A 24680-nucleotide genomic window follows, 5' to 3' on the forward strand; every position below is an offset into this window, starting at 1 on the left:
GTTCGTGATAATGGTTGAAACGCTATTGCAAACGGCTCAAATCAGCTCGTCAAAGGCAATACAGAAGCTAAGTAACTTGTCGGCAGCAGAACAGATATGGCCGTCATGGCCCAATCAAATGTCCATGAACTTGTATAATATACAAGTTTTGCTTCGAGTCTACAGCAGGCACTCAAACCACTTCACCGGCTTCCTCGAATCCCCAAACAGTCCGTCGCCGTTCAAGAACACCATGTCGGCATGGTTCAACTTCGCTGTATAGAATGTATCCTTGTAAGTATTGCCGAAACCTTTAGTCTTAATCCCCCTCGCGCAGCTTTGATACTCCACCAAGCCGTCGTTTTCTGAAGACTTGTGTGGAACAAACTTCCCGGCCGCGATCATGATCGGCCGGTACACGGAAAAGAGGCCCACGTAGCTGTCACTGCACATCGCAGCACTGACATTCCCTCTGTATGCTTCCTGAGCAGCAGCATACGCCGCATTCAACTTCTTGGTCGCGTACTTCCCGTTCTCATACATCAGCGATCGTCTAGAAACTGGCATCGGACATTGGCCAATGGCGTCCAGCAATTCCGTCGCAATGGCACTGATCTCGTCGTTGCAGAAGTCCTGAAAGTAGTCGACAGCCATGGTCCCCGTCATTGGAGAGCTGATAGCAACCCACGACGAGCCTTCCCCGAAGCTGCACTTGCCCGTTGCAAGAGCCATCGACATCACGAGTCCAGCCATCGAGTGGGTCACGACCACCGTGTCTTCGATAATCCCCGACTCTGCGTCGCTGGTTTCGCTCAATCTGAGGGCGCGATCGCAGAATTTCTGCTGCAGCGAGTCGCTCGTCCAGCTGTAGTCCATCGTGTTCAGGACGGCGTACTTGACCGTGGTGCAGCACGGCGCGTGGTCGTTCATATTCCCCATTCTACCGCTGGTGTTCTTAGGAGTATCTTGCAGCTCTTCCATTTCGTGGTAGTTGCCAATTCCGTGAAAGAAGACGCACGGTCGAGGCTTCGACTTGCACTTGCATGTCGATGCCTCCATTGCCATGTGCTCTGTGATCTTGAGATTCCTCGAGCTGGTAGGCGGAAAAGCATTACCAGTAAGCAACGCTGCGGCAGTCGGTGTCATAACGATAGAATTCGCTTCAGTAGGACAAGTCAAAATCGTCCGATTCAACGCTGGTGCGGAGAGGTTATTGAGGTACTTCACTTGGATGGTGAAGTCGCTGCTGTAAGCGGTGGGGCCCGAAGATCCCAAGCCGCACACTGCGACGCGAGCGCCAGAGAATGTCGTCTTGAACAGTCTTCCACTCCCGCACTCGATAGATTCGTCGCCTATTGATGCGCTGGGAATTGCTACGAGTTCATTCAGCGCTGGGAGGATGGTGTGGAATGGCAACGCGCTCGGAGGGATGCACCGAACTGTTTCCGAGTTGGTAAGCTTAGCTGTGTCGTTGGTCATTACGTAGCCCGCTCCATTCACAAACAAGTACGTATAGGCAGCACCCTCGTCGATAAACGTCGAATATCCGTCGTACAGCACTCTGGAACCGTCCTTCGACACGATAGGCTTGGCGAAGACGTCGAACTCGGACTGACCGTGAATCCTCGAGGACTTGTGCTTGAGTGTAACATGGAGTTTCAGTGGTGGAGCGCCAGTCAGAGAAGGGATTGGATCTTGATCGGCGTTGGCCGCCGCAAACAGCATCAGAGCGACGACGGCGGCCACTAGGGTCATCGTGCCTTAGTCTGGAGTATCCAAGCGTGCACTGAGCGGGGTGCCCGGAAACTTTCGCTCAAACTGCTGTCTGGATGGGAATGGTCCCTTCTCTCACTCGTCAATCTGCGGAGGACCAATCAGCGGGCTGTGCGGCGATAGAGCCAGCTGACCCAGCGGTCCGGCCAATCAGAGCGCGCCGGTGAGCATCGAGAGCGCTCTGATTGGCCACGACTGGACGATGGCGACTCCCTTGTGGAGCCAGTCGTCCTGGCGACCGGAGCTCCAGCGAAAGGCATGCACCTGGCCGGCGTGCTTGCACGCCACGGCTGGGCAGCTCGGGGGTAAAGCCGCGGACCAAGCTGGATTTCTGCGTCGCTGCGTGCGGCGGCGTATTGCGGCGGTCTTTTGACCGTCAGCCGGAAGGCGGGGCCTGTGGGGGGTCCACGGTGGTCTACATGTAGCCCATCACACATATTATGTGTCGGCACCGTCACGATATTTATCCATACCGTCAAAATTCCAACGGGGTTGGACTGCTTCCAACCAAAACCGGTCTAGCAACGGTATTAGGGTTTTTGTTCAGCTGATATTTAACCTCACGACCGCCGATTGGATTCTCGGCCAACAGTCCAGAAGCTTCCAGGTTAGTGCAGCGAGTCGTGCAACGCTGCTTGTGCTACCTGTGCTGACTGTGCTGCTGTTGTCTGTGCGTGTACACAGGCGCTGCTGGCCGCTGGGCCGTGTGTGCTGCTGGACCGCTTGCTGCTGGGCTGCGTGTGCTGCTGGGCTGTCTGTGCTGCTCGGCCGTGTGTGCTGCTGGGACGTGTGTGCTGCTGGGCCCTGTGTGCTACTGGGCCGTGTGTGGCTGCTGACGCCGGGCCACTTGCTGCTGGGCTATGTGCGCTGCTGGGACGTGTATTGGGTTGCGCCTGTGCGCTCTCGTGGCGTGTGGCTCAAGTGGCCGAGGATTTGGACGAGTATGGTGCTGTTGATGGATGCGACTTACCCGCGCCCATGGAGCTCGTGAGGTTGAGCGCCAGGCCTTCGGGCCTGGAGGATCGGGTTCAAACCCCGACATGGGCATCAAGTATTATGTGTTTTTGCTTTCTTTTTGGACAGGTCGGCTAAGAAAGTGCGTGCTACTCCTGTTGTACGTATTGTGTATCTTATTGACTGTTTAGTGTGCTGCGTGTGCATTTAGGTGAAGCGCAGGAGTGGCGGAAGGGCGGAATTGGGTGTCGGGTCGACGACTTCGCCTTCGTAGTAGCGCTCGCGAAACTGGTCAAGGAGGACGGAAAGGTGGCCTGCTTTGTGACGCGCACGCATGGCTTTGACGACCGAGCCAACGGCTACAGCCTGTGAGCCTTGTGCAGCCAAGTATTCAAGCGTCTTTATCTCGGCTTCGACTCCAACAGCGTGGACCTCCGCCTTGTACACTGGCGAGGCCGGGTCCAGCTTGAACCCAGAAGGTAAGCAGAGCATCATGAATGCAACTGCGTGTCGTAACTCGTGAAGGATGGCTTTCCTAACTGTTGTTGATCCGTACATGCGTGGTACAGCAGTGAACCACTCGAACCACACTGTCGATAGCGATTTGGAGGCACGTTTGCGCGCGCACTTTGGCTGCGACTGCTCAACGTCTTCGTGCTGCTGCTCGGTAGTGTTTGTTTTCTTGTCAATAGATTATGCGTTCGCCCCCAAAACAGCCAGCCTTTCCTCTACGCGTGTTTGGCGGAGCAATAGCTCGTCGAGCTGCTGCGACAGCTTTTCGAGAACGCGGATCATGTTTTGAGAGGACTCGGCCACTGTTTCTTGTTTCTCTTCTGCAGGTGGATTGAATGCAGCTCGGAGGGTGATCGACCATGCCAACAGCTCGGAGGCCTGTATGTTGAGGACACCAAGGGCTTCATGAATGCAACGGACGTACGGGCTATCCAAACGATAGCGTTCCATCTCGGGGAAGTGAAGGATCAAGGTCGCCATCAACACTTCGAGCACCTAAGGATCCAAGTTCCAAGACACTGTCGGGAAACCAGTGACAGCAGCGAAGAGGAGATCCTGCAGCTTCTCCACGCGCGCTCGGACGACTCCGTCCAAGGCGGTAAGGTCTGGAAGTCGGGCGCCCGCTTGCGGGTTCCACCCGCTCAATTGGCGCGCAACTTGTTGATCATCGTGTGTTGTGTTTAGCATGTAGGAAAACGCCTTGCTCACGCGCGACATATTCCAGCCCCCGCGTTCAACAACCCGGTTCGGGCTAATGCGACTGTCGGCGTTGGCGTGCATGGCCCCACCTCTTCTGAAGGAGTGCGAGGTAAGTCCCTTCGTGAGTCCACTCTCCTTTGCTGCTGGCAGTCCACTAACCGTGACTAATAGTCTATTGATATAAGCTTGGGCACCAGGGGCCGAGTTGGCTCGACATGGCTGTGGAGTCTTGCATGTAGGTGCTTCCGCAAGCTCGCGGTCTAGCTGCGCAATCAGCCCCAGCTCGCCATCGTCGTCTTGGTCGTCGGACGCGGACAGTGCAGGTACGGCAGCAAATTGCGGGAAGATGCGAGTTCCTGGAGCGGGTTGAAGGGCAAGAGCGACCGCTAGCACGTGTAACGGGCACGTGTAACGGGCACGTGAAGGGATCGTTAGGATCCTTAAACAGGGAAGTTCCCTGTTGTGAAGCAGTCTTCACACGCTAAAAGCGGAGAAATATCATACCGCCTAGCATATACGCACAGAATTGTCAGCATAATTCGTGGGGTTAATTAATACAAAATTTCAAAATCCTGCACGATTCCTACCGGGGTATACACACAGCTGGGCTTTCTCCAATTGCTCAGTCTCAGAACCACGACCGTAGAGGTACCACATCAACGCCACTAGCGCCGCATCCAGGTAGTCGGAGTTGGCGGAAGCGTGCATGTAGAGAGCCGAGATGATAGTCTTTATATATTTTTTAGTGCATGGTGGCGCTTGTTTTGTGACACCTTGCTCCGGCCTCTTTTCACAGTACCGATCTAGCGTTGATAGCATCTTTTGCAGCTTCTTAGCTACACATTGGCTCTGTTGCGGGTACAGATCCGCTAGCCAGTTCTTAACATTGCCAAAATAAGATAGCACAGTGTTCTTGGACAGAGCTACTCCTTGTCTTCTTACTTTTTTTCACTAAGAACCACCCATACTTATCCAGGATGACAAACAAACTCTTACCTGTGCTGTCCTTAGAAATACGATCATGCACTTCTGTGAGCGTCACCTCCTTATTTGCAAGGAAGTCTTCGAAGGACTTCACAGCCGTCACTCCGCTTCTCTGGCTGTTCGCAGGAACTAGCGATGCCACCGACATGCCTGTGTGCGTCGGAACGCAGAATGGAGTCGGAGATGAGCTGGCAGGGGTTGGAAACCTATGAATATTTATTCTATTTGTAGTTCACTTGATATTTGTATGGCATGCTCGATAATATCGATTTGGTTGGAATGTTCAGATCAGCGGTTGGCAGTCATTCCCTCGATTTAATTGGTCGAAATTTTAAGCAACGGTAGTGTCTATTGGCTGTAAATGCTAAGAATCGCAGACGACACACTCCTATTGGCCGGAAGCACCATACAAACTTTAAGGTATTTTTCAGGGGTTAGAATTGCAGCGATATGCCACCATATCATTTTTAGTTGGTGTACCAAAAGCGTGGTACCGTACGTGCGTCAGTGTTCATCCGCTTCAGCCTCGATGAAGCAAGAGCCGCGGGTTGGGGAGTCCAGTAAACCCCAGCATGCTGCTGCATGTTGAGTGGGGCTGGTGGTCATCCGCCCGGACGGCTGCAGCGAGGCGCAGCACTGTCCAGGGGGTGTGGCGTCTGAAGAGTCATATGGAGGCCATCGGAGCCCGTGAAAGCCCGCGAGAGACCAGGCCATGTGTCCGGCGTGTGCTGGGCTGCAGACCATCGTGGCCAGTGCGCGGGTGACTCTGACGCAGGACTCGGAGGAGCGTTGGCGCACCTCAAGAGGTGCCAATAAGCATAACGGCTCGCTTTGGAACCCCCACAACTCGATCTCTTCAGTCGCCGTCTGTCGCCGAACAACAGCAGCTGGCTGCGCTCAAAATTCTAACAGTCGATACCCCTCCGGAAAGCGAACATGGCTACACGCCGTTGCCCACATTGAAGACACCTGCCACCTTGCACTCGTCCGCTCGCCTCCTTCACCTCATCCAGCGCCTTGGTGCCAGTACCGTCAACGGCTCCCTCCCTAGTTTTAACGCCTCCATTCGTGGCACGGTAGTCAGTCACGGCCATTCCCGCGTCGTCAAGCAGAAAATCCCAGCTGCTCGTCTGGCCACAACGCTTCTGCCTCTTGGCCACAACCACTTGTGCTGCTGTTACTGCGAGCGCGCGAGCAAGCGTCCGACGGTTTTCGCATCATTCCTTCTCCCTCTCTCGCCTCGTTCGCAGCGTCTCGGGTGGTCGAGGTCATTTTCGCGTGGGGGCAACCGGACTCCCACTCTACCGCGCGCGCGCGGATTTACTTACCAGCAGCTCATTTGCCGACGCGATGCAGCCGTGGGCACCTCCGGCGGGCGGCCGCCGCCAGCGCGAGCGCTCGTCCAGCGTGGTGCTGCTCGGCAAGATTTCGGCCATCGTGCGGCGCGGCAGCCTGTTCCAGGCCAACCCGGAGGACGCACGCGGCAGCAGCAGCAGTAGCAGCGGCAGCTACGAGGACAAGGAGGACGACGCGATGGCGGCGGCGCAGGCCGCGCGCCACGCGCGACGCAGCAGTATCGCTGGGACGCCCACGCAGTCGGGCATGACGATGTGGGATCCGAGAGCTAGCGGGAGCGGCGTGCGCGCGCAGCGGTTCCAGTTCTACCCGACGCGGACGCTGGTGGCGGCGGCGTTGGCTCGCCCTCTGAGTCCGGAGGAGATCTCGAGGAGAGGAGAACTTGAAGCGCAGATCGGGGACTTTGCTGCCATGCACGCGGGCTTTGCACCGGCACCTCCGCTGCCGGATGAACAGGAGGAGAAGGAGGAAGTGGAGGAGAGGGAGGAGGAGGAGGAGGTGATGATGGCGGAACGAGACCAAGAGCCGCAGGAGGAAGAAATGGACAACAACGAGCAGGAGACCCTTGAGGAGGAGGAACGGCGAGCTACTATTGACGTTGAGGAGGAGGAGGTTGCACAAGTTGGGGCTGGCAGGAGAAGCGGAGTGTTTGGAGATGACGAGGCATTGCTGGACTTTGACCACGTGAGCATGCCCGCAAGCGTGCGCACGCTGATGAGCCGGATAGAGAGCGCGAGTCTGCTGACCGAGGCGGAGGCGGCTGTCGTGTCGAACCAAGACGAGGAAGATGGCGACGACTCGGACGATGAAGACGAGGACGAAGATGTTAACCAGATCGACGACGTCGAGCAGCTCCATCTGGACAACAACGACGAAGATGAAAGATCCAGCGCCGCGGAAGAAGAGACGATTGCCCATGTCGCGCAGCAACTGGTGCAGGAGCTAAGTCCGGCGGAGCACCGATTGCTGCAGCGACGACGCACCCGCCTTCTGAGCTGTGCAGCCGAGCGAGCCGCCCAGTCAGCGCAAGACCAGCTGACTTCAAGCGTGCGGCGGTTAGTGATCGAGCTGAAGGATGACTCTGACCAGATGCGCCAACCGCTAGCTCAATCTTACGGAATCCGCCCCAAGTCCAGAGAGACCCCGACGCGGAGGAGAGCAGGGTCATGCCCGAACGCATACGACCTGGGGCTGGAGGGTTTCATGCCGCCTCAAGATGTCTCGCCGATGCCCACACCACCAGCAGTACGACCTGCGCTCATTCCACAAGACTTTCATCCTGGCAAGAAGCAGAAGAAGAGCGCGTTCTCAAGACTTGGTCCACGCGTGCTGGAGACACTTCACTTACGGAAGAAGCGGAAGACATACCTGTTCACGGACGAAGAGCTGGAGACCATTGAAGGTGCGCGGTGGAAGATCGTTGAGTTGGCTTTCCGATTCGGCGGCAAGCACCGCTCGTATCTGGTGCAGGCTATCAACATGTTTTTCCCTCTTCTCAAGTATGGGCGACGTGGTGGCGCTCACGCCACCAGACTTCACTGCAACTGCTGTGGAACACTGCAGTGGCAGCACAAGCGCGGAGGATTGAGTGAAGCCGTCGACTTGGCTGAGGTATTGCAAGTGCTGGATGGCAGACAGACGGCTGTGTTTCGCAAGTATGCATCCAGCCGTATTCTGGAGGCTTGCTCGTTTTCGGTGGTCTTTCGAGGACGCACGCTAGATCTCGAGACTCAAAGCTCAAGTCACCGCGACTGGCTTGTCAGTGCTTTACGCACTCTCGTAGCCTACGCACGACGGCAACGGCGCATTGAGCAACAGGCCATTGCGGAACGTGGAATCCTGCCGCTGGACGACGAACCGAGGCCTGAACTAGCTTCACCCACACAGACGTCGCCGCGAAGGGCTCAGACCACTCGACGACTCGATGACAGTCGCGTGATGGCGGCCATTCCTCCGAACTATAAGATCCGTAATGTGTACTAGGCCACCGTGTACGATAAACGCTAAAACGCTACCATAGTACGATAGATAACAATGACAAACGCATGCAGTATACAACGACATCGCACACTCATTCATTCACACATTACGAAACGCGTCGGCAGCATCGATAGCCTTCTTGATCTCGTTCAGTTGCACTACAGCCTCAACACGGCTCGGTATCGCGTCTCTCGATAGACGCAGGTACTTCTTAAGAACATCGACTGACGCCAAGATCTCATCATGTCGTGGGCAGATTTCCTCCGCCACATCATCGAAGGTCTCGTATGATCCAGCCCCGTGACTATCATCGTCGAGCTTCTTTGTTGACAAGTATCCATGCTTCTGGAGCACGCCGCGGATGATCTGCACCTCATCGATCCCTGGGTCGGTCACAGAGGCGTTGCCTTCCATCTCCACAAATGACTGCGCATTGGTCGGGTCACTCACACCAATCCAGCGCAGAAAGTCGGGGGCGTGCTGGGCGATTTTCGTCAGCTGCCGTTGTAAGTCTCGGTATAACAGCGCTGCGGTCGGCAAACCGCCTTGTAAGCCAGTCAGCCCGGCCGGACCAGCACCAGTTACCGTTTCGTGAGATGCTACTCCGTTGACGTCACTGCCATTCGCATTGCCAGTGCCACTTTCGCTGCCGCTACCATGGGAATTGTTCGGAGACGGGTTAGCGGGGGTGCTCAGAATGGCACGTAAACTGAGCGAGGCGATGGCCTGGGTGGGCAACAGACCACTATGTACCCAGCACGTCTGAATGAGATGTTTGTCGAGACTGTGGAGAGCAACGTATAGCCAATGGAAGACGTTGCGAGTGTGCAAGTGGCGCTGTGGGTGGAATCCGCGCGGGTCCTGGCTTATCACGCTTTGTCGGTAATTGCTGAACAACGTCTCCAGCATCTCGCAGCGATAACGGGCCTTGAAAGCTTGAATCACTCCAAGGTGACACGGGTGGAAGCGGGAAGCCTTGAAGTTGGGCGGCAGGAAGTAGATCTGAAGATGGTCGTACACGAAGAACGTGCGCTGGTCTCCCTGCGAGTCCAAGATCATGGCAGCCTTGACGTGCGGTACAGCCGAGTCCAAAATCACGCGAAACGTGCGTTTGCGCCCTCGAGCGCGTGCGTTCAGCGACTTGAGCATGCTCACAGTCGTCTGCGCCACTTGCCAGCCCGTCTTCGAGTAGCCGTACTGAATGTTGTACGTCTCCCTGGTGTCCACCCCTTCCAGCAGCAGCGGGTTGCGATCCGTGCCAATCACTTGCATATCAAACTTCTCCCCCGCTGCGCTCACGAACAGCGACACCGTGTATCTGCCATTGCCTGCAGCTCCACTACCATTCGCCCCCACCGGTTCGGGTACCGGTGCCTTGTACATCAATGCAAACTCCCCGCCCGTCCAAATGTCCTCCAGATCCACGCCTCTCAAGCTGTGGTGCAGCTCCCTCAGCCGCGTCTGGACGTCCACGCTCTTGATAACGTTCTGGTCAGCTCCGCCCGGCAGCTGCTTGCTGCTGAAGGAGCCAAACCTCGTCCTGTAGCCGTCCAGCCAGCCGTTGGAGCCCGTGAACTTCTGCAGCGCCTGCTTGACCTTGTCGGGCAGCGCCGCGTAGGGCTCCTGCACGATCTTGCAGGCCAGCTCCATGGCCTTGTGCTGCAGCACCGTGCCCGTGAGCTTGGTGTCCGGACTCGAGACCTTGATCTCCATGCGCCACTTGTGCAGACACTCGTCCAGCACGCGCAGGTCGTACGTGCACTTGGTGGTCTTGCGCTTCTTCTTGGTGGCGTCGGCCGAGTCCGTCTCCGTGCGGATGAGGTCCTCCTGCCGGCAGATGTTGGTGATGGTGGTGCGCCCCACGCGGAACTTCTCGGCCAGCTCGCGGTGCGTGAACTTCTTGCTGGCGGCCAGGTCCACCACCTCGCGCTTCTGGCCGAGCGTCAGGCGCATGCGGCGGCCCGCCGGCAGCCCCGACGGCGTGGCGGCGGGCGTCTGCTGCTGGTCGGAGGAGGAGGAGGAGGAGAAGGGCGGCAGGCCTGAGGCCTCCATGAACTGCTGCTGCGGTGCAGCCGCGCGCGGGTGCGTGCGGCCGGCGACGCTGCCGTCCGCCATGCCGCTCAAGTCCTCGGCCATGTTACAGTAGCGTACTTGCGATTGACTGAGAACCACAAAAGCCAGTGGTGGCTCCCTCGCTATATGTACTTGACGTTTGTATTCAGGATACGAAAATCAAGTACAAGCATAAATGCTGCGGTCTTTTGCGTACAATTTGTGTGCGCCTTGTGTCGCTGATACCTCGACGTCAGTGAACCACCAGCGCTCATGAGTGGCAAGCCGAGTGCGACCGTGCAGGCGGCCTTCGGGCTCTTCGACGACGACAGCAGCGACGAGGAGGTGGCTGCGCCCGTCGTGCAGCCGCACGAGGTCGTGCACATCGTGTCCGCATCCGCTGCGGCTTCTTCCAGCGCGAAGGAGGCGGAGGACGAGAAGACGCAAGTCTCGCGCAGTCTGTACGCGCCTTGGGACGACGTCAAGCCCCTGGCGGTGGGGCCCATCGACCTGGCCACCAGCTTCAATGGCGTCGGAGGATCGCGAGGCTACGTGGCCACGCGCGACCTGCAGCCGGGCACGCAGGTGCTGGTGGAGCAGGTGTATGTGCCCTGGCCCAGCGATGTGGACACTTCGGACCCGGAGTTCTTCCTGGCCACGATGGAGTCGGTGCTGTCCAGACCCGACTACGCGGACATCATGGGCCACATGAGCCACCTGTACCCGGAGAAGCTGAGCGAACTGCCCGAGGAGCTGTTGGCGGCGGGCAGGGAGAAGTACGGCCCGCAGGTGGACGAGCTCTGCAGGAACTTCAGCGAGCTGGCGCTGGTGCACGACCAGGTGCTGCAGAACGTGTTCGCTATGCAGTGCAACGCCTTCGACAGCGGAGTTTTCCTGTACAACGCCATGTTCAACCACGACTGCAACCCGAACTGTGTCAAGTTCACGCCCGAGGACGCTGGAGCGGAAGGAGGAGTGTCGGAGGTGCGCGTAGCCAGACCCATCGCCAAGGGCGAACAGCTCACGATATCGTACTTGTACCCGCGCGAGCAGAGTCGTGAGAACCGCCAGAAGAATCTGTGGGAGCAGTTCGGCTTCGAGTGCAGCTGCGAGCTCTGCAAGCGAGGTGACAGCGTGCTGCCGCCGCCGGCGTCTGCGGCGGATGATAATGACGGCTCCAAGCTTGGGATGCAAGACCTGGAAAAGGTGCTGGTCGGTGCTGAGGAGATTATCAAGACCAACCCCGAGAGCGCTGCTGCGGCTCTGTCGGTAGCGCTTGAGACTCTGTCGGACGCACTCGAAATCGTGGCCCACGACCACTTGGTATTTATGCGCATCCACAAGCTGGTAGCGGACTCGTGCGACCTGTTGCTGCGAGCGAAAACCGAGCGGGTGTGTGAGTACTCGATCCTGTTCCTGCGTAGCAGCTATGAGCTGCTCGAGCTGCAGCGAACGTACCTCAACGCAGACCACATTGACCTGGCGCGAACGCTGAATGACGTGAGCCAGGGCATCCAGTTGCTGCTCTCGTACGACCCGAAGGTGCTGCTCACAGAGTTTCCGGAGTGGAAAGACTTTCGTCAGGCCTCGGTGGTGGAGAACCAGTATCGCCAAGAGTATAGACGGCTAAAGCGGATGTACGAATAGAGGTGTCGTTGCGCTTGTTATAGTACGAAAGAAGCGAGTGGGAAGGTAAGAGGAGGATACACAGCAATCGACAGAAAGGTTGAAATGCCTGGCTTCGTCATCTTGTAGTGCCTTCTAGCATCGGCTCGTTTTAGCAGTGTCGCAATTGGTCACCTTCAACTGCTGCTCTCGAGTCTAGGGTTCAGTTGTTGAGCCTTTGAGGTGCCGGCAAACCTTCTTTTACAGATGCAGCTTGCTCATTTCGACGTTCAAACTTCCCAGCTTCCACAGGACAACGCGACCGTCCAGAGCTGAAGGTATGACCACCGCAGCAGCATGATGCACATGTTAGATATGTAAGTTCCATACGAGTTTCAATTGTATCGTACCCGAAGTGGAGAATTCCGTGACGCCTCCGGAGGCGGAGCGTGCGTACGGTTGAATGCATGTGATGTTGCTCTCGTGTTTCCTGCATCGAACGGAGAACACGTATCAGTAAAACGGCCATCGTATCTACATGTAGATGGATCGCAACGTACATCCACAGCATATTCTTATCATGTTGAGTGGCATCAGAGGACTGGCCGCGCGTCACCTTACTCTCGAACAGGCTTCGGGCTAGGAGGTAGAGAAAATACAGCGCATAAAGATCGTTTAGCAACGAATCCAACTCCAGCAGCACAAAGTGACATTTTTCTTACCAGCGCTGAAGCCGCCCGAGTTTCTCTTCACAGCGCTCTCGGATGGCTTCTTGTCCACAAATTCGGAGAACGACCTAGATTGAGTCGCTCACGTTAGCCGCAGCACCTTTTTTAGAATGAAATTATTCATTGAGATCCTTACCAGAAGTTGTTGGCGTCCTGGGAGAACAGAAGAGGGTTGAAGTCGTAGCCGACGCCAACAATCACCGAGTTCGATAGGAACATGATGCGCATCAGCGGCAGGTGCGAGAACCGGATAGACTGTATCAATGCATGCCATGTATGCACGTGCAAAACAACCCATTATCATCAGCATACAAAAACCACGCCCCAATCGCGCATTCTAGTCCAAACAGCAGTACTTACCTGGATCGTCGGGTACTCGCCCGGAGCACCGAAGTGAACGATGTGAATGGACGAACCCTGGCCGGCGAACGCCAGGCGGTCGCCCTTGGGGGACCACGCGACAGCGTTCACCCAGGCGCTGGCATTGTCGAACTCAGCCAGCGGCTCACCGAAAGGTGGCATGGCCTCGAACGGACCGGCATCGGGCGGCCCATCGACGCCGCTGATGTGCGCTGAGAGCACGCGGCACTTGAGATCCGTGCTGCCCGTCACGAGGAGCTGGCTGTTCGGGTGCCAGTCCAAGTCCGTCACCCTGCATTCAAAACAATAAAATTCCATCAGCTTCTTCACTCCCTCTTAAAAGATCCAACCAAGTTGAAGCTGCACGAATGAACGTACGTGGACTTGTGCTTCTTGATGATCTTACTGAGCCACCAGTTCTCCGCCGCCTGGTAGTAGCACACGGACACGCACTTGGCGCCGCTGCTCACCGCGAACTTGTTGCCTGCGTCCAATACAAAACAAATTAATAAATTATTGCAATGCGAGTCCCCTCTCTCCGCTAGCTACGCACCGTCGGGGCTCCACTTGACGTTGGTCGCGGCGCGCGAGATGCGCAGCACCACGAGCAGCGGCTTCCACTGGCGGTAGGCGGCCTCGTACTTCCACACGAAGGCGCTGCGGTCGTGCGAGCAGGACACGAGCTGGTCGTGCACGGGCGACCAGTCCAGCCCGCTCACGAGCATGTCGTGCTCCGAGAGCACGGCCTCGCGACGCCACTGCGTCGGGTCCGGCGCGTGGCAGCCCGAGTAGATCCAGATCTCGTTGCTGTTGGGGCAGATGGCCAGCTTGGAGCGGTCCTTGTTCCACGCGTGGCACGAGATGCCGTCCGCCAGCTGGAACAGATTCGCGTCGCCCCCCGCTACCATGATGCTAGTGTGTGTCTTGCGCTTTGTATCGACTGACTCCCTTTGCGGATTGATCTGCTTCGAGGAGGAAGGCAAAAAGAGGGATTATGGACTTGTAGAGGGAGAAGTGTCTCCGATCTCCCTCTGCAAGCACAGCTTCAACTACGCGTGGACCACATGGAATTAAGAGTGTGTGTAATGTGCCGCAAATAACATTTTTTTGAATCGCTTCAAAAGCGCGGGGAGCGATAGATTACACTTGCGCTCTTGGAGTGGCCTGGCGACGCGCGGGCGCATGCAGTCTCCAGAGCGCGCAACGGACCGCGTCGGCGGGCCGTACCCGGAGGAGATCCTTCTGGAGGCGTACAACTTGGAAGTACGTTTCTCTGGCATCTAGAACGTGAGATATCCCGATTCAAAGCTGACACATCGCTTCTCGTGCTGTGTACATATAGTGGGAGTCCATCGAGCTGCGCCGCCAGCGACTGCAGAAGACATGGCAGCAGTTCCTGCTGATGGAGGAGATGGAGCTGGAGGAGCGCCGATACCAGCGCCAGGTGCGCCGGCTAAAGCGCCAGGAGCAGGAGAAGCAGGAGAAGGAGAAACTGGAGCGAGAGCAAGCGGAGCGACAGCGGCAGCGGGAACGGGAACGTGAGGAGGCAGAAGCAAAGGCAGAGGAAGTGTCTCTGCGTCGCCAACGGGAGAAGGAAGCAGCTTGTCAGAGGGAAAAGCTCGAGTTGGAGAAGCAAAAGAAGGAGAAGGAGAGGTTGGAGATTGAGGAGCAAAAGAAAGAGAAGGAGAGGATGGAATTGGAGAAGCAGAAGGAAAAGAAGAAGGCGAAGAAGAAGGCCAAGCAGGTGCAAGAGAGCGACATGCAGACGGATGAGGAGGAGCCACAGCAGCCCAAGATGCCCGTCAAGGCCGTGAAGGGGAAGGCAAAGCCACAGGTGCAGAAGGCCAAGTCGGAGTCTAAGCAGGCGAAGAAGACAAAAACAGCAGTTCCAAAGAGAATCACTCCTACTGTCTTGCCGCCAGCGCAGCCGAAAGATGATGCAGCGTCGAAGTCAGAGGAGAACCAGGTTGAGGTGGGTGGATATGACAGCCCGCCACCGGAGTTGCCGGATGATGGGCTGCTCAATATCCTTGATAAGAGCAGTGACTCTGATAATGACGATGAACCGTCAGTGGCGAGCTTGATTTTGACTGCAACTCCGAGCGCGACGAAGGCGCATCCATCGCCTATCAAGAAGAAGACGCTGACTCCTCAGAAGCGGTTCGCGAAGAAGAAAGGAGCCCTACCACTGGATTTCAACTTCTCCAACGCGGAAGCGAAGAGGCAGGCAAAGGTTGCGGAGGTCGCTGCCGGCGCTGAAGAGGGTGAAAGTGATCAAGCAGACTCGGAACCTGAACCGATGCCTGTACCATTAACACCAACTCCAAAGAAGCGCTTAAAGCGCCGGAAGGATTTGTCGAAGGGACAAAACGCAACTGGCGCTGCCACATCGACTGGAGGGATAAACTTGATGGCGGCTATGGCGAACACTGCTGTTGCAGTCAAACCTAAGAAGAACGCTGTAGCTAACAGAGCCAAACCAGCAACGACAGCGAGTAACGGTGCCCGGAAAAATGCCACGGGGGCCAGCAGTACAAACGCTACCAAGGGTGCGCAGTTCAAGGCGAAACTCCAGGTATCTGAAGCTGTATCGAACCAGGAAGAGGAAATCACTTCAGCACCGGCGCCAAAGAAGAAAGTTGGTGGTAAAGCCGAAACCATGTCGATCAAGCAGCGTCTAGCAAATGCAGAGTTGCTCGCGCGGATGAACAAGATGCAAGATATCAGCACACCGAAAATGTTAGGCAAGAAAACGAAGAAAACGCAGAACAAGGGTGCAGCGAAAACGTTAGCGGCGAAGCGGGCGGATTTCCGGAAGGTGCTACAAAGTGATACCGCAGACGTTGAGGTACCTCCTCAACGTGAGCAGGTCGTCGAGGAGAGAGACCTGAACATCAGTTTAAACAGCAGTGGCCTGATTAGCGACAATGACTCACCTGAAAATCTACGTGCTCCGTCCCGAAAGCGGCCGCGAGGAGCGGCTGATGAAGATGTGACACCAACGAAGAAGCTGCAGTTCTTTGAGATCACGAAGCGACTTGCGAAATCACCGATGCCACGGTTTCTGCGAACCCCGACACCTCTCATGTTCCCTGTGGTAGGCTCGGCTCTGGTAAAGCCAAGAGCTGCATCGCCTGCCCCCCGTGCCGCAAGTGCTCGCAGCACAGCCGCGAAAGATTACTCAGCACGTCGAATGAACTCAGCCCCAGTTCGTCCGAAGAAAACTACCAACGCGAATCGGTTCGGCCTTCCTGCAGGTGGTGCTGGCACAGGTGCAAGTGGTGGAGGGTTTTCCATGTTCGACGCCTTCGTGAACAGTGGCAATAGTAGCGCAATTCCTCGGCTGAAAACAAAGACTCGGGGAGATGTTTCGCCGTCAGTGTAGCTTGCTGTAGGTGTTCATAGTGTAAGATACTAACCGTGGCGCGATGTTGCCGGTCAATGAACCTCAGAATTGCAGTCCGAACATTCACAGTGATCTGATTGCGTCTATTACATTGGAGTGAGGTGCCCATTCGAAGACGGTAAAACAATGATCAAACTCCTATCCTACGCTAATCGAACTGATCGCGCGAGCTCATCACATCACGTGAGCGGCCACTTTAGTTCTCGAGCGTCTCGGCGTGGAGCTGGTTGATAACATCAACCGAGTCAATGTAGTGGTCAGGCACGTGGTGAACGTTTTCGATGCTGCCCAGCTCCGACCCGTGCGTGACTCCAGTCAGCACCAGCAACGTGTTCAGGCCACCGGCGTTGCCGAACTCGATGTCCGTGGAGAGGCGGTCACCAACCTGAGTACAGTACCAACAAATTCCAGTCAGTCGAAGTTTTCTACAACTTGTTTAGTTGTCGAGTTCGTTCGTACCATGCACGTGCGTGAGGGGTCCAGGTTGTACGTGGCAAGAATAGTCTGCAGCAGGTCCTGCGAAGGCTTGCCACACACGGCCTCAGGGGGGCTACAGGCAACAAAGAATGGTACAGAAATTAGCACGAGCGCTTCAATAGGCATCACTTCACACGAAACAGAGAGATTGACACGTACTGGCCGATGGCGCACTCCAGCATGTGCACAAGGGAGCCACCACCAGGGATGATAGCACCGTCCGTCGGGAACGTCTGGTCACTGGAGGATACCGAGCATACATCAGCAAGTTAGAAATGAGAAATCCACGGAGAATAGCGCTTCAACCAAAGGGAGTCACTCACGGGTTGGTGCCAATGAAGTGGCAGCCCGGGATCTGACGGACGCAGGCCGTGGCGTAGGCCATCTTGTAGTACGAGAAGTACCTGCAGAAAAGAATAAGGCAATGAGCGCAAACGCACTAGAGAAAGCATTGCCTACTCCTGCTACCATACCGGTCCAGGCCGCAGACAACCGCATTGGTCTCCATGTCGATTTCCGGCACGTGCGGCAGGCCCTTGATGTCGCTGTGCTCCATGCCGCTGACCTGGTAGCCCTCCAGCTCCAGCTCCGTCTGGAGACCGGCCTCGCCCACCATGTAGACCTTGCCCTCGATCTTGTGTTGCTTCATGTACTGCACGGTCGCCCACGCCGAGCTGCAAAGCAACACGGTAAACAAACATACCATCAGCTGATTGCTATCCAAAACCTTGTATGAACTCAGTGCACACAACGTACGTGACGATGTCGGCCTCAACAGCGGTGATGCCCTGCGAAGCTAGAGCACACCAAACAACACTCTAAATAAGCCACTGCGACCTGAGTCAAGGTAGAAACGGCAGCAACGTACCAAGCTTCTTGACGTAGGTGGCACGGCTGTTGGTGGCGTTGTTGGTCTACACGCAGAGTATCATCAGTCTCCTTCCCCACATGATCCATAGGCTCAACAGCTCCAGCTCACCACAAACACCACGCGCTTGTTGAGCGAGCGCAGGAGGCTGATCATGTTGGCAGCGCCCTCGATCGGGGCGGCTCCACGCCACAGCACTGCATAAATCAGCACCGTTAGTCCAAGTCTCCATTTGCGCCAGTTGAGCTCACACAAGCAGCGCACCTCCATCGCAGTCGAAGAGGAAGGCGTCGAGGCCCTGGAGCCACTGCTTGAAGCTCTCGCGGGTCAGTCTCTGCGTGATCTTCTTCGAGGTCGCCATAGCTAAAGGAGGAGGGGGGATGGTGGTCGTCGTGCGCAGCTCCTGGGGAATGCTAAGTGAGCCCTTGGCGGCATGGACAGGCATGGTACCCGACGGCTGAAGTCATACAAAAAGCAAGATAAACCAAACCAATGACGTACTCGGTTCATGTCGCAGAATGGTACTACCGTGCCGTCTCCATTTTAGACCAAGTCTATTCACCTATTGCGGCGATACACGCAAGCTCGACCTGTGGCACTCTAGCATCGCCTACAAAATGGCCGAGCCCTTTCTAAGTTGTAGTTGTGTACTTTTGTCTCTACTGAGGCACCGCCCAGCTGCCAAACTGGCCCAGACGAGCGTCGATGCGGGCAACCACTTCCGGGTCGAAGCCCTCGACGCCGTCCTTGTCCAGCTTGGCCAGCTCCTTGGTCGTAAGGTACACCACGTTGTCCGGGTGCAGCGGTCGGTCCGTCCGCCAGCGCGCCAGGTAGAGGCGGTCGTGGCCGCCGTTTCTTGCTCCACTCACGGAGCTGCGACCCCGCCAGATTTCCTGGTAGACGAACTCGATCTCGTCCTTCTCCAGCTCAATCTTGTGGCCTTCGTGGAACAGCACGTGCTCGCGCTGCTGCAGCTTCTGGTACAGCTTGTTGCGCTGGTCACGCGACAGCCGCGCCACCGCTTCCGGGTTAATCTTCTTGCCAGCCAGGTCGCACAGCACGTACGCCGCCATCGACTGGCCGAAGAGCGCAGGCATCGTGCCCAGCACGGGGATCACGCGGATGCGGAAGTTCTCCACGTTGCCGAACTCCTCGGGGTTCTGCGCCTGCTCGGCACCCAAAGGCAGCAGCTTGCATACGCTTTTCTCGCTCGAGAAGATGGTCGTGATCTCCGACGACGAGATGCCCTTCTTCTTCAAGAAGTACCGGATCTTGGTCGCCAGCGGGTCACCTTCACAACGGCAACAACAACATCGTCAGCATCTTTTTAACTACGAAGAACTGCTCTACATCACGTACGGACAGCATCCTTGAGCGACCCGATCTGCAGACGCGTCGGGTCGGCCTTGGCGCCCGCCCCCGTGGCCGTGATGACCTTGAGGTTCTTGCGCGTCACGCTCTCCAGCAGCGCGCACTTGGTCTTGACGTCATCGATGCAGTCCAGCACGTACGTCGGGTTGCCTGTTCCACCACCACTGCGTCAGTCGATGTTTCAACCTCTCCACCTTTGTGTAAAGGTCGCTAGTTCACCTTCCAGCAGCTCGTCGGCGCTGCCCGCCTCGAACATGACGGCCATGTCCTCGATCTCGCAGTCCGGCACGATCTCGTGCAGGTGGCGCTTCATGGCCGCCACCTTGGACAGACCCACGTCGGCGCGCGTGGCCACCGCGTGGCGGTTCAGCGACGACAGCGTCACGTTGTCGAAGTCCACGAGCCGCAGCTTGCCCACGCCCGAGCGCGCCAGCATGTGCGCAGCGTGGGAGCCCACACCGCCCAGCCCCACGACCACCACGAACGCGTCCTTGACCTTGGCGAAGCCCTCGGGTCCGAAGAAGGCGGCGATGCGGGACAGCTGCTCCTCCAGGAGCTCCTGCGCGGCGGCGGCAGTGCCGCGGGGGGCCGCCACAGTGGATTTTGACACGCGCGCGTTGGCTGCTTGACGCTTGAGAGCGACCTGGTACACGTACTGAGCTGCGATGGCAGCCGCCACGCCCACGCCGAAGGCCGCTACGAGCTGGCCGCCGCCCACCGTCTTGACCATCGTTTTGCTGTTGACCACGAAAAAATAATCAGCTTGAAAAATGGTGGTCTGCAGGGTACTGACTATTGACTGGATGTATGTATGAAGCATATTAACATTCATGGCTGTCAATGCAAGTTGACTACAAACACTGAAATGAAGTCCTCTGCCCACCCACAGCTCGATATGCACGAAGTTACTCGAGGAATACTCCGTAGAGGTACTCACCGGTCTGCAGCGTGAACGTAGCGCACAACGGGTTCGCCGCAGCAGTCTCGTTGTACACGTCGCAGTCCGTCTCCGGCTTGATCGCGATCACGTAGTCCGTGTCCTCCGCCACCTGCTTGAAACCCTCGCCGATCTGGGGCTTGTACACGCTCCAGTCGTCCGCCGTCAGCGTGAAGTTCACCGTCTGCGACGCACCGGCCTCCAGGCTGATCTTGGAGAACTTCTTGAGCTGCTTCACCTCCGGCACCGAGATGGAGCGGTACGGCTGCGTCAGGAACAGCATCACCGTCTCCTTGCCGGCCATGCTGCCAGAGTTCGTCACGACCACCGACACGTCGATGGAGTCGGAGCTGGACGTGACGTTCGTCTTGCTGAGCGTCAGGTCGGAGTAGGTGAAGTCGGTGTAGCTGAGGCCGGTGCCGAAGTCCCATTGCATCTCGCAATACTCCGAGTCGGCGCACTGCGTCGAGACGCGGTGGTTGTACGGGATCAGAATGTTGCCGGCATCCTTCGGGTAGGTGATCGGCATGCGTCCGCTGGGGTTGACTTGGCCGTAGATGATCTCCGCCATCGCCTTGCCGCCCTGTTCGCAAGCGAGCAGACCATTGACAACGGCGTGCACGTTCTCCGGCAGGTCTCCAAGAAGTCGCGGACGACCCTCGAAGAGGACAACAATGACCTTGGTACCGGTGGACGCGAGTTCTTTGACGTACTCGATCTGGCCAGCAGGGAGAGCGAGGTCGTCCAAGTCGCCGGTCTTCTCAGCGTACGGGTGCTCACCAATGACAGCGATGGTGTACTCGGCCTGGCTGGCGTACTGCTTGGCGGTGGTCATGTTGGCTTCCGAGTAGTTTCCGTCCGAATCCAGGCCATTGAAGTAGGTGACCTTGTCACTTCCGGCAATGGCCTCCATGCCCTCCTTGACGGAGATGCCGTTCGGGAAGTTGTCATTGCCTGAGCACCCGTGCCACCAGATAGAGACTCCGCCACATTGGTTGCCAATGTTGTGGGCCGAGTGGCCAGTCAGGAACACTGAAGCCGAGGTTGAAATAGGCAGCGTGCTGTCATTGTTCTGCAGCAACACGATCGATTCCCGAGCGAGCTCCAACGCTGTGGCAATGTCCTCTTCGCTGTGCACCTTTGCGACGTCGTCGGCACCAGGTACCGGGTTGTCGTACAGTCCGAGCTTGAGCTTCATCTTGATCACGCGCTTGGCAGTCTCCTTCATACGATCGAGATATTCGGGGCTCTCTTCAACGAGAACGGTGGTTCCGTTGAGGTACGCGGTGTCGGACCCCATGGCCATGTCGATTCCGGTGTGCGTGTAGGAGAACCGGACAGCCTCGTTGGTGTCCCGAGCAACTCGGTGGAAGGTATTCATCATGCCAATCTCGCCAAAGTCACTGAGCGCCACGCCGTCGAACCCGATGTCTTCACGCAACAAGACCTGGAGAATCCTGTTGTTCGCGATCGTTGGGACTCCGTTGACCGAGATGTAGTTCTCCATGGTCGACAGAGCCCCTGCCTCCATAGAGCGCTTGAACGGCGGGAGGAAGTAGTTGAGCAAGTCGTAATCGGAAATGGCGACTCCGTCCTGGTCGTGCCCGGTAGGCGTTTTCGAGTACGCTACGAAGTGCTTGAGGCACGCAGCCGTCTCGTTGGAGCTCTGCAAACCCCTCGTGATAGTTTCAGCCATGACCGTGACAAGGTACGGGTCTTCACCGAACGTCTCGAAGGTTCTCGGCCACAGCGGGTTGTGCGAGATCTCGAGAACAGGCCCCATGATCCAGGAAATACCTGCCGCACGCGTGTCCTGACCAGTGATCACGCCTTGCTTGTACACGAGGTCAGGGTTGAAAGAGGCGCCGGCGTTGATCTGAGCACCAAACATGGTCGTATTCATGACGTGGTTGGCTCCGCGGACCGAGTCGAGCGCGTATATCATCGGGACGCCGTCGTTCTCCTCCATGGCGATCTCTTGGATGCGGGTTATCACCTTTCTCCACTCCGGTGCAGTCCAGCCGTATTCACCGGTGACGTCGTTGGTTGCATCGTTGAAGGGGATCAAGTTATACGAGCCGATCTTGAGCTTGGCGTAGTTGCGGAACAACGTCTCGTTGAGCGTGTTGTCGGCGTTCATGAAACTGTAGATCGGGATCTGCGCCATTTGGCCGAGAACTTGCTCCGTCGTGAAGCTGGCCACGATGGCTTCAGCTTGAGCGTCAAAATCGTCGGCCATGGCTTCTGCTACAAGCCCAAGGGCGGTGCAGCACAGCGCCGACAGCCACATCTTGAACATCTTGCGAGCTTTTGCGATCGCAGTCACAGCCGTGTTGCCTGGAGCTAGGTCGCGAGTGAGTTGAAAAGTGAGCTGCTGGACAGGGAGCTCTCGGGGTCTTTTGGTAGCACAGAAGCCTCACACAGCCCAACATGATAGGCGAGGACCGTACCAGGCAACTTCAACGACGCTGTCCTATGTGCAAGGGGGGGGGGGCTTTGACTTTGACGCTCAAGCCGAAGCCATCGTGGCCAGTTGATAACATTTCTGAAGCACGACTAAGCGTTGTACACCAGCCACAATCAGCCGATGTACATGTATACTCCGCGCTGCTCAATCGTCCATCATATCTTACTTCAGTTTGATGCGCATGCTCCCTTACTGTTTCCTTACTCATCCCCAGGGTGAATGTCCGATTCTGGAGGCAACTCACATCAACTTGACCATCCTTGTGTCGTATCTTTTTTGTAGAGCTTGCAACGGATTGCGTCGGGCTCGGGGGTTGCCTGCACAAACAGTGGGCAAAATGGAGGTCATTTCAACATAAAGCACTCAGCACTCAGCAGTTCCGGTGCTTGTTTCCGTTGTTTGCCTGAACGGGCTGCAACCACAGCGATCGGATTTCGCCCCTCACGTCTAGGCCCCTCCGCTGATTCGACGATTCACAATGCTCGATCCTCGAGTAGATCAGTGAACAGAGGCCCCTGCGCTCCAGCAGTCCGACCCAGGTATGAGATCGCAATGCATTCATTGATCTCGATGCGGTTATCCTCTCCTCGGCAGAATTGCTACGGCTTACCACTATCAGACGGCGAGTATGTCTTCATTGGCTACTGCTGAAGGCTGCACCGCCATTAGTTCTTCGACGCTCTTTTCCAGATATTGCTGCGTAGTATAGGATGATTCGACCAGTGAGTAACTACAAATTTCCTTTCGTCATTCAACTTGTAGATTCTATGATTCGTACCAAATCCTTCACACGCCCTAACAACTCCAACTCCAAGTATTCGAGCTACCACAACGACCAGCATATAATCGATTGGTATAATAAATAACATTCGAGGGATGCAGTTAGCATAGACTCACCAGCTCCGATATGCATTTACACATCATCGGGTCGGGTTCCGTTGGGTCGGTCACAACAGCCACCACTTTTGGCTTCGCTTGCCGGTCGTTCTTCTTTGCTATCAGTCGAGAGGTGGAACCACGCAGTGGCATGGTCGCTTTGGAAGGCTCTACCCGAATACTGTCCATGCATCCTTCAAGTTTGGCTAGAGCAGCTTTCGCTCCCAATGTGCTGCGGAATGAATGGCTTCGGATAAATAAAATACGCACAAAACAGCGTTAGAGATACTGGTGGCAGTTTATCACGAATCATCACAAATTCCTTCACCGTACCGAATAACGCGTAAAGCAGGATCCATTCCATCGAGTTCTTCGCCCCCATCTGGAGCTAAAACTCCATCTTCTTCCTCGCTAACCTCGGCTGAAGTTGGTTGTTCGGCTGAGCTTGATGCATCTTCGAATTCTTCTGTACCCGGTGCAAAAGCCCCAATGTAAAGTTCACATGGAGCCTTCATAGAGTTCTAGGAGAAAGTTAGACCCCCTCGTTTCAGGCACTTACAGGTGAGGAAGAAGAATCAGCACGTACCGAATACTTCGGGATCAGGTTGGTGTTGGTTGTGTTGCTCTTTGCCTGGGAGAACGACTGCCTCAAGGCCTCTTGACGACGCTCAAAGCCATGGTAGGAACGAACGGCGTCCGGGCAGGTCTTATGGGCGTAGTCATGAACCCAGTGCAGAAACTCGAAATGCTCCTGAAAAACACCTTGGATAAGCTTTCGAATGGGGATTTCCTGCTTGCAAGGCAACACTCACTCAAGTTAGGCTGGTGCATAACAACCTGGTAAACTACAGTAGAGTTGGAACCTTTTTGATCTCGCACAGGTGGAATGTGCGTCGAAGCACCCTCAAATTTCGCTCGAACTCCATTTCGGTTCTAGCATGAAAGTTCAACTTCTGCAGGTTGACTTTGCCCGGGTACAAGGCATCGAAAATTTGGCAGTAAGCGATCCCGTCTGCGAGATGCTCAATCTGTACAAGCAACGAAGTTGTTAATCAAATCTTGGTGTCAATATTGTGTCGGTTGCTTGGCTTACCTTGGTGTAATCGGTCTCTAAGAAGTCATTGATCCATGCAAGTAATTCTAGGCGGCCGATGCCTCGCCACTTCAGCTTCCGCAGACTCATTTCGACAGACCAGCAGGAGTGGAGCACACTGCATCCAGTCTACCGCTATTTCCGTCTTACTATTTCGAACATCATCCATTCATCGTCAAAAATATATAGATCCCGATTGTAT

The 24680-nt window shown here is 56.3% G+C and overlaps 11 protein-coding genes across 11 annotated transcripts; 4 read left to right on the forward strand and 7 right to left on the reverse strand.

Moving 5' to 3' along the window:
* Positions 1-159: 159 nt before the first annotated feature.
* Positions 160-1704, reverse strand: PHYSODRAFT_473714 (hypothetical protein; the record flags this gene model as incomplete). Its single annotated transcript, XM_009516983.1, has 1 exon — positions 160-1704. One exon carries the CDS (start codon positions 1702-1704, stop codon positions 160-162), a length of 1545 nt encoding a protein of 514 aa, XP_009515278.1.
* Positions 1705-1954: 250 nt separating this feature from the next.
* On the forward strand, positions 1955-3078 carry PHYSODRAFT_321709 (hypothetical protein; the record flags this gene model as incomplete). The annotated part of the gene is made up of 3 exons (XM_009516984.1): positions 1955-2095; positions 2437-2803; positions 2918-3078. 3 exons carry the CDS (start codon positions 1955-1957, stop codon positions 3076-3078), a joined length of 669 nt encoding a protein of 222 aa, XP_009515279.1.
* A 636-nt stretch (positions 3079-3714) lies between these two features.
* On the reverse strand, positions 3715-5050 carry PHYSODRAFT_321710 (hypothetical protein; the record flags this gene model as incomplete). Its single annotated transcript, XM_009516985.1, has 2 exons — positions 3715-4304; positions 4915-5050. The coding sequence occupies 2 exons, from the start codon at positions 5048-5050 to the stop codon at positions 3715-3717; spliced, it is 726 nt and encodes a 241-aa protein (XP_009515280.1).
* Positions 5051-6252: 1202 nt separating this feature from the next.
* Positions 6253-8241, forward strand: PHYSODRAFT_470894 (hypothetical protein; the record flags this gene model as incomplete). Its single annotated transcript, XM_009516986.1, has 2 exons — positions 6253-6729; positions 6784-8241. The coding sequence occupies 2 exons, from the start codon at positions 6253-6255 to the stop codon at positions 8239-8241; spliced, it is 1935 nt and encodes a 644-aa protein (XP_009515281.1).
* Positions 8242-8337: 96 nt separating this feature from the next.
* On the reverse strand, positions 8338-10191 carry PHYSODRAFT_467068 (hypothetical protein; the record flags this gene model as incomplete). Its single annotated transcript, XM_009516987.1, has 2 exons — positions 8338-8783; positions 8895-10191. The coding sequence occupies 2 exons, from the start codon at positions 10189-10191 to the stop codon at positions 8338-8340; spliced, it is 1743 nt and encodes a 580-aa protein (XP_009515282.1).
* Positions 10192-10563: 372 nt separating this feature from the next.
* Positions 10564-11937, forward strand: PHYSODRAFT_473886 (putative SET-domain transcriptional regulator protein, Zn-binding site; the record flags this gene model as incomplete). The annotated part of the gene is made up of 1 exon (XM_009516988.1): positions 10564-11937. The coding sequence occupies one exon, from the start codon at positions 10564-10566 to the stop codon at positions 11935-11937; it is 1374 nt and encodes a 457-aa protein (XP_009515283.1).
* Positions 11938-12010: 73 nt separating this feature from the next.
* On the reverse strand, positions 12011-13891 carry PHYSODRAFT_539317 (hypothetical protein; the record flags this gene model as incomplete). Its single annotated transcript, XM_009516989.1, has 8 exons — positions 12011-12227; positions 12306-12385; positions 12456-12534; positions 12618-12691; positions 12760-12878; positions 12984-13275; positions 13362-13467; positions 13537-13891. The coding sequence occupies 8 exons, from the start codon at positions 13889-13891 to the stop codon at positions 12157-12159; spliced, it is 1176 nt and encodes a 391-aa protein (XP_009515284.1). The 3' UTR covers positions 12011-12156.
* Positions 13892-14778: 887 nt separating this feature from the next.
* On the forward strand, positions 14779-16368 carry PHYSODRAFT_468434 (hypothetical protein; the record flags this gene model as incomplete). The annotated part of the gene is made up of 2 exons (XM_009516990.1): positions 14779-15417; positions 15589-16368. The coding sequence occupies 2 exons, from the start codon at positions 14779-14781 to the stop codon at positions 16366-16368; spliced, it is 1419 nt and encodes a 472-aa protein (XP_009515285.1).
* Positions 16369-16516: 148 nt separating this feature from the next.
* On the reverse strand, positions 16517-18095 carry PHYSODRAFT_554330 (hypothetical protein; the record flags this gene model as incomplete). Its single annotated transcript, XM_009516991.1, has 9 exons — positions 16517-16774; positions 16849-16939; positions 17026-17106; positions 17190-17270; positions 17340-17540; positions 17623-17662; positions 17735-17780; positions 17846-17931; positions 17999-18095. 9 exons carry the CDS (start codon positions 18093-18095, stop codon positions 16586-16588), a joined length of 912 nt encoding a protein of 303 aa, XP_009515286.1. The 3' UTR covers positions 16517-16585.
* Positions 18096-18393: 298 nt separating this feature from the next.
* On the reverse strand, positions 18394-19835 carry PHYSODRAFT_468262 (hypothetical protein; the record flags this gene model as incomplete). The annotated part of the gene is made up of 3 exons (XM_009516992.1): positions 18394-19025; positions 19094-19255; positions 19325-19835. 3 exons carry the CDS (start codon positions 19833-19835, stop codon positions 18394-18396), a joined length of 1305 nt encoding a protein of 434 aa, XP_009515287.1.
* A 175-nt stretch (positions 19836-20010) lies between these two features.
* PHYSODRAFT_321717 (hypothetical protein) lies at positions 20011-24568 on the reverse strand (the record flags this gene model as incomplete). Its single annotated transcript, XM_009516993.1, has 5 exons — positions 20011-22438; positions 23719-23906; positions 23972-24175; positions 24249-24413; positions 24479-24568. 5 exons carry the CDS (start codon positions 24566-24568, stop codon positions 20011-20013), a joined length of 3075 nt encoding a protein of 1024 aa, XP_009515288.1.
* Between the last annotated feature and the right edge of the window lie 112 nt (positions 24569-24680).

The sequence above is a fragment of the Phytophthora sojae genome, assembly GCF_000149755.1.
Source record: "Phytophthora sojae unplaced genomic scaffold PHYSOscaffold_1, whole genome shotgun sequence".
Lineage (NCBI taxonomy): Eukaryota > Oomycota > Peronosporomycetes > Peronosporales > Peronosporaceae > Phytophthora > Phytophthora sojae.